Here is a 15,166-nt window from a genome sequence, read left to right as displayed (position 1 = left end):
CTCAGGAACATCATAGTATAAAATCTACCTTTGGAAATCTAACATATTCAATATTTTATGAAAGTCACAATTTCTACATGAAGAGAAAATGTAACTTTTTCCTAGAATGATAATGCAACTGATAACTTGAGTTAAAAAAAGGGTGACCCCCCCATTGATTTTCCGGCAAATTGCATCTAATCCACACGTGGTTACACTTTGAGCATAAAACTCTACTAGTCATTTGGTTAGATGTCCTTCTGGAAATTACGCTGTAATTACACCTTTTTTGTTACCAAGATTCTGGCATATCTATGCCTGAGTCTTGCATCTGCTCTATTTAGTAAAGATTTTTGCATTTAAGTTCCTGACAAGGACTTGCCTTTCAAACATGTCCCATACATTTTGAACACAGTTAAGGTTGGAGTCAGTCCTGAAGCTTGATCTTAGGATGCTGCATCCATTCCAAAAGGTGTCTTTGTGATCTTTACCCCTTTGGAGTATCTAATATGTCTAGGTTTAAACCATATGCATTGTGGCTTAAGGAGGTTTGAAGTTGAGGTTTGAAGGCTCAAACCTCAACTCAAAGATTTGAACCTTGGTGGTTCCTGAACATCCAAACCAAGGTCCTTCATTTTAAGGGTAAAGATTTAGGTTAGATGGTTGAAATCTGTATGCCATTGAACAATGACACTCAACACAAATCCGTAATTTCGGAATAAATACAGCAATCCCCTGGAATTGCATTACCAAAGCTCCACACTGAACCATTTCAGAATTTGTGGATTATGCTTGAAACCATGTCAGTCCCAAGAAACCATGACAGGATACTACATCTAGTATATCCATTAATTATGCCAGAAACCTGCAGATGGCTACACAACATTTAATCTTGGTGTGGTTTGCTAAGGTCATCTCAAATGTTAGCAGAGGATATGTTTAGAATTCAACCTTCTGTCTAACATTGCCTTTTTAATGGATTTGCATGAATGTGGAAATTAAAAGCTCAGAGAACCTCAGCATCTGGCATGTCCAGGTCAAAATTCAGATAATGGTCTAGCGAGGCTCCAACGCTCGGACGGCAGGAACCGAGATGGAGGATGTTGCCGTGATGACAGGCTCCGCATCGGGTGGCATTGTCGGTGGCACACTGGGAGCAGGAACTGGGAGAGGTGCCCACGACACATGGGATTGCTCCTTGGCAGGTGGGCTGGTCCACAGGACATGTGCAGCTTTTCGCCTCCTCGGAGAACGTTCCCAGAACTCCATGCTCATGGCAGTAGAGCAGAGACTGAGCTACACTCAGCCAATAGCCAACAGGCCTGTTGAGAAGGAGAAGGAAGACACATCAGTAGAAGTTTGTGTGAAAAGTCTGGCAGTGCTGTCAGGAGATAACTACCCTTTTAGTCACGTACCATTGTTCAGATCTACACCACCATATAAATGCAAGTTAAAGGTACAAATTTAATAAAATGTTATTCTTTATCTCTATGGTGAGATAAAATGCATCTCACGATAAAATTAACTTACCTCTGACATTCCTGTTCAATTGTGCACAGGCAGAATGTTATTCTCTGGAAGTGATGCATTCTTGCACCAAGTAATTGCCTGCCAGAATAATTAACCCATCTAATCAACTTTCTGAATATTAGTAGGTCCTTAAGTTTTGATGTTTGAGTCATTATTTAGTTCGGCTTTGTCCCTTGATCTTCTTTTTTCTTCTGTTTACTCCCATTGATGTTGACTATCAATTGATCATTGTTTGGAGGAACACTGTACTTGTACAGTTTGAGCTTATTTTGTTAGTTACACATTGCATTAAATGTCCTAAAATCTCTGTGTTCAGATGTTTAATGACTAACAACTAATTTTGAAAAAAAAGATGTTACTGGGCATATGAATGGGAAAAATGCATCTGTACTCACATTGTTAAGTTGCAAACAAAAGCCAGAACATTTGGAAACAAAACTTTTTCTTTTTATTTCATCATTCACAACTGTTATTTAAAATTCTGCTTTATTTTCTAGTTAACTTCTTTTTGTTTGATCTTAAAACTGTTTTTTCTGAACCCAGTCATATTTTGACTTGCTGTGCTTCCAGCCAGTTTTGCATCTTTTCTTTGCCTCACACCACTCTCTAATTGGCAATTACTGGTTTTGTGTCGGGCATTACCTTGCTCCCCATATTATCTGCTCAGTTTGCTTGGTTCTTCGCCAGATCAGTGTGTTCCAGCGCGAAATGCTTCCCTACTGTTTTTGCTTCCTTCCAGCTCGATCATATACAATTTCCTGTTTTAAGACCTTTTTTTTTCTGTTTGGTCTTTATTCACAATGGAATTATTCCAAAAAATTACTTGAAAGGGGAAACTATAAGAAAACTTTATAGCAGGATAACAAATCTCTTTTCAAGCCATGCATTTAAAGTTAAAAAATGCTGGATAAATTGGCCCCCAACAATTTATTGGCCCCCAAGTAATTAATGTTTGTGAATTAATGTGCTCCACATAGAAATGAGCTGACATGGTGACAAGACAAACAACTAATGTGGCAATTTACTGTTTTCACTGCTGAGTGTCATGATATAGTTAAAAAGCAACATGTTCAATATCGTCACTTTCTTAAAATGATGTCCTAAGTAAGTTTTTGCCAAAAATTTTTGGCACAAAAAAAAAAAAAAAAAATCCCTCCTCTTTCATTCTAAACAATGTCTTAGAAAAAAAAAAAAAAGAAAGAAAGAGTTAGGCCATTATTTGGCTAATTAATGGAAACGTGTCAGTTGATGGCACAAGAAATGTAGTCTAGTAGGAAAAAAACAATTTCTTCTTCCTGGAGCTTTGGCGCAGGGGGAAGAAGTCAAACAGGGCATAAATCACATCTCAAACAACTGAATGCTTTCCTAAAAAAATATGGTTACTGCTGGATGTTTGCTTGGATTGAATTTTAATTGATGACTCATGCAGCATTCCTTTTGCAGACTGTTCAGCAACATCAGGAAGTGGCAAGAAGGGCAATTATCAAACCTTCGTCTGCCACACCAAATGCCTGTCTGTTAATTATCCTGCTCTGCATCCTAAGCTTATACAACATCTCAAAGATAGTGGAAAATCTCAATAGTAACATTGAGAAAGCTTAATCTTTTAGTTTTGCGTGGGAAATTAAATACCGCTGATGTTAAATCTATGCATATATGTTTGTTTAACCCAAATGCTGATTTTTATTTGCTATGAAAACAGCATATTTTTTTTTCTTTGTGTGGAAAGAAAATGAAAGAGAAAAAGTAAAATATAATTTATTTTTTCTTAGCTCTCAGTAGTAATAAATTACTCTGTAATCTTTCAGTCTATTTGCTGACGGTGTCGTAGAAGCTTACCTTTCTCGAGGCAGACTTATGCGGGCTTGCTTGGGGCAGCGTTTGCTCAGGGTGAAGAGCTTCCTCACTATCTTTTGGGCTTTTCCCGAGACCAGCACTGTGCTGGCCTCCAGCTGAGCATAACGCTTCTGGAGGGGCAGGTCAGCTGACCAGAACTTGGCAACCGTGGACACATTTAAAAATCGGTCAGTGGGGAGCCGCTTCAGGAAGGCTTTGAATTCATCTGAACACAAGAACACAAGAGAGACAAGAGGAGTGTAAAAACATGAGACAACAGAAGGAAATTAGATGATCTCATGCAGTCTGCTTCAGACCGTCAAAACTCTTTAGTCTTCGATTCCTTCACTGGAAGGAAAAAATGAACGAGGAGCTGGAAGAGCTGGATGTCTCATTAGAAAATACAAAAGCTGTTTTCGGCTAATAAATTGGATTTACAAGGTAAACACGAGCCCTTTAATGTGCGGGTGTTCTCGTTCAGCTAACTATTAGAGTCTCATCACGGTCACTGTAGTATTGCTGCCAACTCTGTCATTTAGAAAGCTTGATAAATGGCTGTCTGGTGTCACATGCAGATGGGCATTTCCATTTATGTTGTAAATCTTTCATTATGAGTCCAAACAATTTAGGAGTGGACCCATAATCACAAGCTGAATAGACCAATAAAGCTATATAGCAAAATAGCAAAAGGCCAGCCTCTGGCTTTGGGTGTCCCTTTCAAAATGGAAAACAGTCCTTTGACACAATTTACTGCACACTCTGCAGCTGTCACAGCAGGTGTTAATCAAAAGCAAAACAAAATAAAGAAGCGAAGTGTAACACAGACGCTCCTATAAATTTGGCAGTTCTAGGACGACAGTAACACGTATATTTTACTGCCTTAGCAAAGACATTAATACCGTTCACAAATGAACTAGTTTTAAACAAAGTTGGCAGCAGTAGATTACAACTTTTTATTTCAGAAAAATAAACAAATTCAAGACTTTTGACAAAACCTGAAATTTGCCAAAATATGCCCTTTTCGTCAGTGTATATTTGTGTAATTTAACAGAATCAAATACATTCATATTCATGTACAGCTTTTAAATACATGCTTAAGAAGTCTATATTATAAATAGAAATAGACTGACATAATAAATGGGATACAATTGTTTTTACATTTGGATGTACACCTGTACACAGGTTAAATGGTTTCGTTTATATCTAAACAAACTTTAGATAAAAACAAATTCTATTCTATTCCATTGCAATTATAAGATTAGATTTTGACTGGTTTCAGGTTATGCTTCCTGAACCAATTGTTTAAACGTTTACTAAATAAATATTGCTTGTGGTATGTGAAAGAATAGCATTAAAATTGCGTAGGTAACTCAAATATCAAGACACAATTTTATCAACTTAAAAAAAACTGTCTGCTTGGTTGATGCAGCAGGTTTAAATGAATGATTAAACTATAGGCGTGAAGTAAGGACTGTTATGCACTAACAATGCTTGTCTTCCTGATGTTCTTGCCTTTTCTTTTGTTTTGGGTGATATTAAAGAGGATATCTTTGATCCTGATAAGTGAGAGATCAAAACAGAAGGATTCGTCCCAGGGATCAAGGATTCATCCCCTGCTGTTTCATGATACTGTATGTTTTAATATATGTGAGACCTGCTGAGAGGCCTCACAGCAAAGATAAATGCTGCCATGTGTGTTTTCTGTGTGCAGGGACTGTTTTCTCCAATGAGTCTGGTTGTTTAAAAGCCCATTTGCTTCCACAGTTTATGGTATAGGTAGTGTGGCTCATTGCTCAGGGTGTTGTGATCTTGAAGATAAAAACATGTTAAATTGCACAAAGTTAGTATTTGAGTCTTAGTCTTTGGATTGAAGTGAAATTAAAAGGCTGTGTCAGTGTTTCAAGAGTCCAGATTGCATTTTATCCTTTTTATTTCAACAGTTGCCAAACTTGAATCAGATTATTTCACACGGCTGTAAGATCATTTATTAGATGGTCTGATGTTTATGAAACCTCCAAAAACAAAAGAAAAGAGCAATCCAAAAACTTTGGTGGTTGTAAATATCTCTTAAAATAAGTGAAATTAGAGCAAAACTTACACTGGACGCATCTGAGAAGGTACATGAGATAATTTCAAACACAGATACGTTGTGGTTTAAAAACACAGGAGTCGTGATAGGTTGTATAATAATAACTAAATAATAAAAAGTTGCAGAATTGGCTTTGTCTTGAAAATATGTGAGTGTATTTGGTTTTCTCAAGGGCAGTTTGAGAGCCTTTTAAGGGTCGAATGAAATATTTATTTGCAATAAACAAAGATAGCTGCACTAAATTACACGGGAGCAACATGAATTACACATTAGTAAAACACCAGGTGTTCTTACGTTTCATGATGAGGCACCGGATGCATAACATGCAAGTTATGAAGACTTCAAATTGTATTTCTTCCACAGCCAGCTAAGTGAGACCTTCTCAGATTTCCTGGGTCTGCTGGGGAATCTTATTCCCATGCGCTGCTTTTGGCATGGAGGAATCCGTAGCTGAGTCGACCTGCATCGAGCCCAACTGACAAAACTCAAGCCTATTACAGTGCTCAGTGATCCCAGATGACACAATGGTCAGGTTCTTTCCATCCCTCTCTTTGTGCTCGTCTGCCTCCTTCCCTCTCTGTGATTGTTCTCTACTTGACAAGATGAGGTTGTCTCTCTCCTGAGTTTCCTTGCTCAGCTTGCTCGAGTTTGTTCACTTTTGCTTCCTGCCTTTTTTCTCTGGCTTCCTGATATCTCTCTTTGTCTGCTCCTTGCTTAAGGTCAGTGACTTTCTCACTGACTGAATAAATTAATGTTTTTGTTGCAGGCTACGTTTTGTGGCTTTTAGTTTTTCACTTTCACAGTTGTCACGAAACATTAAAAAACAATTACTTAAATATGCAGTAAAAACACCATGTATGTGACATGACAAATTGCAGACCAGTTTTTTTAATTTTGTCAAAGCAAACTGCTATTAAAATGTTGTATAAGTTATGCTGCTCACCAATAGTTAATACCAGGTTTTGACAAGGTTATAATGGATCTTAGATTATACACAGCCATGGCTAATTAAAGTTTTTGTGTCTTGAAAATAAGTAATAATTCAAAACTCACCTGCCTTCCCTGACCACACATCACTGGTTGGAATATCTATTGTGGGAATGACTTATAAAGGACTCTATTCATTTGAAACATATAAAATCCTCCACTTTTAAAGGAGTGTGTACATATCTGAGTGAAATTTAGTACTCCATGATAATGCAATGTATTTAGATTCCTAAAAACTTTAACTGTAGATAATGAATCTCAAGACACCTAAACAAAATTATGCAAAAAGCTTTTCCCAGGACGTACAGCAATTAGCCACTGCAATGAAAACGTCTGAAACGTAAAGTGGATCCTTTGTGGTATGAAACTGACATACATTGATTTTCAGACATACCACAATAAACAGATTACACTAGGACATTTTGTTCGTAGAGCCGATGACAAAACTGTCCAACTACAAAATATTGTGTTGTATTTGACTCGTTTACCCAAGAATCTGATCAAAGTTTCTTCTAAAAGTAAGTTTATGCCCAGTTCATGTCAACATAGGTAAGATTATCAAATTGCTTCTGAAGAAAAAACTGCAGGTCTAACCCTAATGATAGGAAGGCTTATGTAATGAATTGGCCAGAGTGATGGTGCCAATCATCTGTCTTTTTCTTCCCTCAGACACATATAATGTGATCCATGTTGCATTTCTGCTTTTCGCTCATTTTCCATTCTTTTGATCACTCATGAACTCAAAGAGAATTTATCTTCATTCTTCAACCATCCGGCTACCCCCTCTCTATTTTATGTTTTAATTTTCTTTTTTTCCTCTTCGACATCCCCTAGTTCAACTCTCACTTTCCATTTAACACATCTTTAGTAATCATTTCCAGTGTCATTAGGCTGGAGGAATTTGTCTGTCTATTTTCCACCATTTCCTTGACATTTATGACTATGTTCAAAATTTATGGTCAATTTTACCCACTCAAAATCTATCAGATAAAGAGCCAGGGGTGTTATTTTCCCTAATGGGTGACAACCCGGCCTTGAAATCTTAATATCGGTGCTGAGTAAATGATTCATGCCATTTTCAAGCGGAGATGGCAGTTAAGTGACTGGCTGGCAGAAGTCTGGTGGTTGCCTTCATATTCTCTAAAAAAAAGCAGTAGACTGAATGGATCATAATGGGATTTTAGAATCCCCAAAAGCCAAATAAACAACTGAGTTTCCTACACTGATTAGAATTATACACTGAATTGAATATTTTATTGTCATTTTGAAATATATAATAAATAAATATTATATATTTAGTGTTTAATGTAAATAAGGAGGCGTCACCACAGGGTCCAAACTATTCATGACACTTTAGAATTAAAAACACTGGTTGTCAAAATATTACGTAGCTATAACAGTTGTGTTTTCTTCAACAGATAAAACTAGAATCGTGTGTAAATATGAAAGTGAGATTTACCACAACATGTCAAACGAAGTTTTGAGATAATCTCAAATTGCAAATATAAAATGATAAGTCGTCCTTTGAAAAGAAAAAAAGAACAGTACAAATGCCACTGGGTGAGCCATGAATTTAATTTTTTCATGTTTTATTGTTGGATGTAGACTTTAAATTGATATTGAGTAAATCTTTATGATGGATTGTAGTGCTAGTTTAAGAATTTATTCAGTGTATTTCCTCTTATTTCTGTCAAATTCTTGTGTAATTCAAGGGCATTTGAAAATGGGTGATATTAAGCAAAACCTTTCATGCAACTAGAACTGAACTGTTCATAATTTGAGTTCAAATCAAGTCAGACTGCTTCAGAGATTTTTGGACATGTCAAAAAAAGTCAATGGTATAAGTGGAACTGCTTGGAGATGACAAATACACTGCATATAATATGCTGTTCTACTAAAAAAAGTATTTAAATTGTACAAAGATACTAGATTGATAACGTTACTGAAACCCATCTCTTTCTACAGTGATCAATAATCACTCACATCAGCATGCATTTGCCAGTTACCATCTTGCAACAGAAGGATTTATTCCAGACTGCATGTGTTGCATTTCAACAAAACTGGCTTTACCAGTTTAATTTTTAACACACTCAGCTCTTCAGGTTTCACATACCAGAAATAGAATAACAAGGCAATTTATAAACAAGTTGTTATTTTACAAACAAATGATGGTAGAAGTTGGTCTATAAAAAAAAGCAACAAAAAAAAAACAGATTTTGCTAACTGTGTGCAGGCGGATGTTTTCTCCACTGATTTACACTTTACAACTGAAATCAGATGTCCTGACTTTTTTTATTATTATTTTCACCATAAATGTAAACAAGCTCTAACCATTGTCAAACTGTCTCTATGATAGCTGGAATCAGAACTGATGGTTTGACATTTTTTTCCCAGCTAGCACAATTGTGTCTCTGACATCTTTTTTTTTGTTATTGTTGTGGTGCGACTGACTCATCTGTCAGTCACATCTCACTGAAGAGTCTTTCATTAAGTCCCAGATGATTTCTTGCAACACCAACTTCAATAATTATAACGCTTCCAATGTGCTTTTAATTTGATTGCACAGACAAAATGACGGTGGTCTTGGGATGTCTTCAGGCAAATGTGGCAAAAACTCTATCTTTTTACTATTTTATTCTGCTAAGCTGCCAGCTGGGGGATGCGGAGTGGAAAACAGAGGGTCCAGAGCTGTCGACAAAGCTGCAATCTCCATCACTTCGAGGTGTCTGTAACACATTAAAAGCTCCATCCATCATACATGACTGACATTGCTGCTCACATAACAGTTAACAGTGAGACTTTCATGTTTTTTTTCCTCCCCAAAAAAAGTTGTTAGATCCTCTTTATTTGAAACGGAGCTTTAAGCAGCTTTTAAGGTATGTTTAATTACACATGAGTGAATTGGTTTATGTCCTAGAACAATGGCTCAGTATATTAACATAGATGGTCGTTAAAAGGCATTTTGACTTTTATTTTTTGTGAATTATTCAGAGGACCATCAAAATAATTGCTTTCAATGGAAATTGAGGGACGTTAAGTGCATAGTGTGACTTCAAAAGCGCAGACTTTGCAATACAGAACAAAAGCTTTGTGTAACTGTTTCTGACCAAATTGCCTTTGTCATACACAAACAGCAACCAGAAAGTTGGCCTTTTTTGTGTTGCACACATATCTAGGACTCTGTCAGAGATGGAATAGAAAGGAGTGTTAAAGGAAAAAAATCTGTTTCAGAGATTATTTATTATATTAAGAGATACGTAACTCTGAGTAGCTGCCAAATACTTTCTCCCACTCTGTGGGAGGGATTATAATAAGCGCAATATTGACATTTTCCAAACACCATAAGTTTAGCTATGAAATAATAAAATTTGACTTGTGAGAGAGGTTTGCAGCCTGTACTGCCTTTTAAATTGACCTGATTTGCACTTCACTCAGTCAGTAGATCAAAACTTGATCTAAATTTCACATTTTTAGGACATTATGCTCCAAACTGAAGTTTGACGACTAAATTAACATACACATAGAGATAGTGGTGGAAGGCAGTGGGAGAAAATTTTTAGATAAATTTTTTTTCAGCACAGCATGCATATCACACAAGCTTAACTGTATGGTATCATTTGAAATATATTAGTCTATTTTCACTGTTTACCTAAAACAAATGTTCTTAATGTTAGAAATTAAAGACAAAGTAAAATGTCCATGCATCTACCCTTGTATATTTCAGAACAGAACGCTGGTAATTCGACTACCAGAAAAAATGCTGGATTAAATGCTAATGGAGTATCGTTTACCAAATGATGAAAGTTGACACTTAATGCACTTTTCTGCAATGTTGCATTAAAAGTGTTAGCATTTACTCTTCATGAAAACTCCGTCTTCATAACAGGAGTTACGTCGTCACGTTTATGACAGTGTCATGTTAGACTTATGCACACCCGGTCAAAACAAGGGATATTTTAGAAAATCCAGTCTGATTTGTTTTTTACTGGTTGCAAAAACAAATGCCTTTGAATGGGAAGCTGAAACATTGTCACTAATCCATAGTATGAAAGTTTGTCCCAAAACTCCTGCTAAATTTAATAGGATGTTTCCTATACCTGTGGTTATCTCTATGCATCAGAAAAACCATTAATTTAATGAACTGTTATAATTGTAGTAATTGGCGTGTTATGTTGTTTTAGCGGTAGCTCAAATGACTTTTGGGTACCTGTTTTAAGCTCTGGAATTAGGTCAAAAACTTGCTTTTTCTTGATATTGTGGTATTTTTAGAGAAGGAGAAGCATCTTGCACAGGTTCATGCCAACTCCTGACAAACAAAAGTATGAATACATTTCAAAGCTCATACAAGACCTCTGTGGTTTGATATTAATTTCTCAGAAGAATGTATTAACGACTGGAAACATTATTTAAATTTTTTTGGAATGAAATTTTAATAAAGCATGAAATTTTCAGATTAGCTTAACCGTTAAAATATGTATATATCATTTATTAAACTTCTTTGATAACGATTATTTATAACCAGAAATATATTGCTGTGTTAGACTTTCATCCCTCCTTTCTTACGAAGCAGGAAAAGTATTACCTGTCCCTGCTGATGTTCTGCCATGTCAGTCCCGTTCAAAAGCTCTCATTCAAAGACTTTACCTGAAGCACTAAGCTCCAACTTTCTGTGGAATACAAATGAAACAAATGACAGACCAATTCGCTCCCTGTCAGGCATTGCTGCAGGGGAAGTTTGCCTTGCCCACTTGAAAAATAGTCACTCTATGCCACAAAAAAAGCCCCTAAATAGAACCACCCTTTGCACTACTACTGCTCCAACTGAATGAAACTGAAGTGTGTTCAAGTAAAGCACACAAATCCTAAAATATGTGACAGATCCACTCTCAAGATCGCAAACCTATCGTCTAAGTGAGAAATGGGATTCATTTCAGTTTGTGAAACCAATATATGCGCAGGCACAAAACATGGGAAATAGTGCCACCAGGGTGTTCGTTAGTGGACCCCTGTGGGTGATCCTGACTTGAAAAAATACTCTTTAGTGCTGTACCTTCAGCCCTCAGTAAGTTGTAAAGAAGAGCAATCTAATCTCGGAGCAGAACTTTCCTTTTTGTTTAAAGCAGCAGCAAGGTACAAGACCAGAAAGCTTTCTGAGTCGGAAGGACAGTAAAAACAGCTATCATCAATCAATAACAGCTTATCTTTACAAGAAAAAGAGATTCTTTATTTAATTCATATTTAAAATGTTGCAACGCCCAGATTAAAAAGGTACTCCTTGCACTGCATTATATAAGCAGAAAGAATATAAGAAAATAATTTTTCTGTAGCTTCATTTAAAAATCTTGTAGGTTATAAGACTGACAACAAATTGAGCGAGACTAGTGATGAGTGACTTGATAATTTACAAAATGTGCTAAATTTCTTTATGTTTAGAACCTTGTATAAAGTCTGCAAACAAGACAAAGTAGAAAAGAGCAGTTGATTTTAAGTGAGATGTTTATCCGCTTTGCACAAATGGCTCCCTTTGGCACAAGAGACCACATAAAACAGAAGAGCTCATTTAAGCAGAAAATGTGTTTACTTGACATGATTGTGGAATTCTGGACACCTTTGCCAAATAATGAAAGCGCAGTGACAAATGCCTGCTTAAAAGTTGGTAGATTTTCAAAGTGCTATGTGCCAGCCTATGTGTAAGGCATAATTAAATGTGACTCACTAAATGTCAGCTGATGCTATGAGATGGCTGATTAGCTTGTCAGTTTGAGCAGCATTTTCTTCTGTCTGCCTGCTACTCGTCCTTGCTACAGGAAATAAAAGCCTCTAAAACAACATGGACTCTAAAGATAAGACAATTTGGGATTGAGAGGACCTAAAATAGCAATGGTAAAATTAACTAGTGACTTTAAGGACATTTAAAGGATATGTATAAAGCAGTATCTCTCAACAAAGAGCTTGTTTTAACTGTATCCTTTTTACCTTTTCCATATGCCATCATAGAAAACTGAATTTAATTCTTTTACAAACAGCTTTAACAAGCCTGAGTTTTCCATAATTTAGACCTAGGACAGGAGAGTCTGTATTTGCATTAAATACAACTATACATATGTAATGTTGAGATAATCAGAAAAAAACAGCTACAAATTGTGTGAGTTTGGACCACAATGTGGAAAAAAAGCAGTTTTCTGCATCTGACTAAACAACAAACCATGCTGTATAAATATTTTTAAAATAATCATTTGTATTTACAAATACAAATTTGTACACACAGCATGTCTTGCTAACTAAAGTTTTCAGTCTTATAACGTTAATGTCATTTTAAACTTAGACTTTTATGATTTACATGCAGTCCACATCTCAATTTGAACTCTATGATAAACACATGCAATATTCTTCTCCCAATTGTAATAATACTTGGCTTTTTTTTCATGCATAATTACCACAACAAGTCAATGTAAACACATGATACCCTAAAGTCTTTGATATGTTGCATAATATATCAGTTGCAAGTGAGAAAAATCCCTCATCTTCCTCCTTGCTTTGGTGCCGTTTAATCCTCTAGGTCAGATTGTACTAGCCCTAGCAGAAACCGATGCTGCAGGAGGCCACAGCGCCTTCAGCATTGCTGTTTGAAGATGAAGTACCTCCCTGAGTACTGCGGAGAGATCAGAAATGGAAAATGGATTTAGGCGAACATGGAGGGCGGGGGAGGTCAGTCGTTAATATCCAGCAAGCTACTTTCAAGCAGCGTCCACCTGAGGGGTAAGCTTCTCAATCATTTTTTCCCCCTTTTTCTCCCAATTTATACATCGGGGGTTGACAGAAGGCATATGCACTTTTCCATCAGGTCTATTTCGCACTTGCTAAGTTACACGCATCAGGGGTCTGCACAGGGAAAATACAGCCTCACATGATTGGGCGCTGAGAGCGGCCAAGTAAAACCTCTGCTTTCTACTATAGGCCACTGAAGTGCTTCGGTAGAGCAGCTGGAGGTTGCTCAAGGACATCTTAACAGCAGCTGCTCAGGAAAGACTGAACATTGCTGGCTTGCTCCACTCCATCATGCACAACGATTAAGATGTTGTCTGAAGATGTGACATTTCAGGGTATTATTCCCTGCAAAGTCTAGGTTGTCACTATTAAATTGAAGGCTATTGTGATGAACAGGATGTGGATTCATCGTCATGCAGCCCTTGATTCGGTGTGTTAGTCGGCGTGCGCATGTGTGTATTAGTAGAAGTGTGAAAGGGACAAAATAAACTCTTCTTTATATTTCTATTCATTGATCCATCCCCTCAAATGTCACAGCCACATTGGAGAGGGCCCTGTGGCATTTGTCAAAGAGATGTCTTTCATGTACACAATGTCTTTCGACACCGACTTTATAAGGAGCCGGAAAACACAATCAGTCCAATTCCCCAGGAAACATCAAGAGTTTTCTAAATATTTCTATTCTTCTGAGGAGCTCAACAAGGAGGAATTTTTTACAAATAAAAAATTCTACAGCCCTATACAATACATCTTTCACATCAGCAATCATCAACAACAAAAAAAGAGAGGTCTCCCGTACCCATTTAAAATTACTTTCAAAAGTACCGTAATATCAGTTTCATGATCTTTCAGCTCACTCAGCACATCAGGCATTAAAGACATTTCTTTTCACATCAGTTTCAATGCCAAATATCTTTATACATTAGAGCCAGCAAACTCCAAAATCTTAAAACCATAAAACATAAATAAATCACCGTCTGCCCATTGTTTTGTTGTCTTAATATTTTTCAAAGTGAATACATAACCATCATTTCTCTTAGTCAAACTATCTAAAGAATTATCCCTCCCATATATAAAGTGATTTTTTTTTCAGTCATGCATTATGTGTATAATGAAGTGTTTGGTTAAGAAGCTTAAGAAAGGCTGTAAATTTCTATGGCTATGAATGCAAAACAGGTTGCAAAACTGTTAAAGAAGTCTATTAGATTTCAATTATAAACTCATATTAACAAAGGTTAGCATTAGTAAACATCTACTTTACAGGTGTAAAGCAATCATTAGCACACAGACCTCCTATATTAAAAGAAAATCTATTGCTGGGTCTGATGCCCATGCCTAATAAAGGGGCATTAACCTTGAACACTCCTGAGGTCTCATTTAGCAAAAGAGTCCATATGGGCCATTGCTGCATTTGTCTCCAGACAGATGGGTTTTATCTGTGCACCCGCTCATGCTGCAAATGATCCCAAATTATGGGAGAGCTCTGTTTAGATTTTTACACCTTTGGCATTAACCACAAGCTCCTCTGTGGGTAGGTTAGCAAAGCCCAGTCTATAAAAACAGACTATTACCGATCGGGTTACATCACATAATGTTTTTTAGACACCCAGATTCCCACGTTTCTATGGTTGTTACGTGTTTCCGATATCTTTCTAGCCATAAACACATTCAGAAAAATTCCAAGAAATTTATTTTTCAAGTTAGGCCATTTAAAAAAAAAACATAATAAAGTTACTCACTTGTTCTTCCCCAATTTGTAACAGATTTAACTCTCTAAACAACAGATATTAAAATAAAAAATGAATAAAGTAATATTTTTTACAGTCCTATTTTATAGTAGTCAATCTATAAAACCAAATTTAACATGCAAAAAAAATATGTATTTTTTTCTAATATATATATATATATATATATATATATATATATATATATATTATATATATATATATAGCTTTTACTTTACCTCTTAAAGTCACA

At 36.3% G+C, this 15,166-nt stretch overlaps 1 protein-coding gene across 3 annotated transcripts in view; it reads right to left on the bottom strand.

Moving 5' to 3' along the window:
- Positions 1 to 15,166, bottom strand: part of brinp2 (bone morphogenetic protein/retinoic acid inducible neural-specific 2) — a 184,329-nt gene that overhangs the window by 2,670 nt on the left and 166,493 nt on the right. For all 3 annotated transcript variants that reach the window (XM_055033142.1, XM_055033143.1, XM_055033146.1), the window contains exons 7-8: positions 3,349 to 3,571; positions 995 to 1,301 (exon numbers count right to left, since the gene is read on the bottom strand). In XM_055033142.1, the coding sequence (XP_054889117.1) occupies positions 995 to 1,301; positions 3,349 to 3,571 (530 nt within the window). The remainder of the gene's footprint in view (positions 1 to 994; positions 1,302 to 3,348; positions 3,572 to 15,166) is intronic.

This window comes from Poeciliopsis prolifica, unplaced genomic scaffold, assembly GCF_027474105.1.
Source record: "Poeciliopsis prolifica strain line A6 unplaced genomic scaffold, Auburn_PproV2 SCAFFOLD008, whole genome shotgun sequence".
Classification (NCBI taxonomy): domain Eukaryota; kingdom Metazoa; phylum Chordata; class Actinopteri; order Cyprinodontiformes; family Poeciliidae; genus Poeciliopsis; species Poeciliopsis prolifica.
The sequence above is the reverse complement of the archived record's forward strand: the minus strand, read 5'-3'. Positions and strand labels throughout refer to the sequence as shown.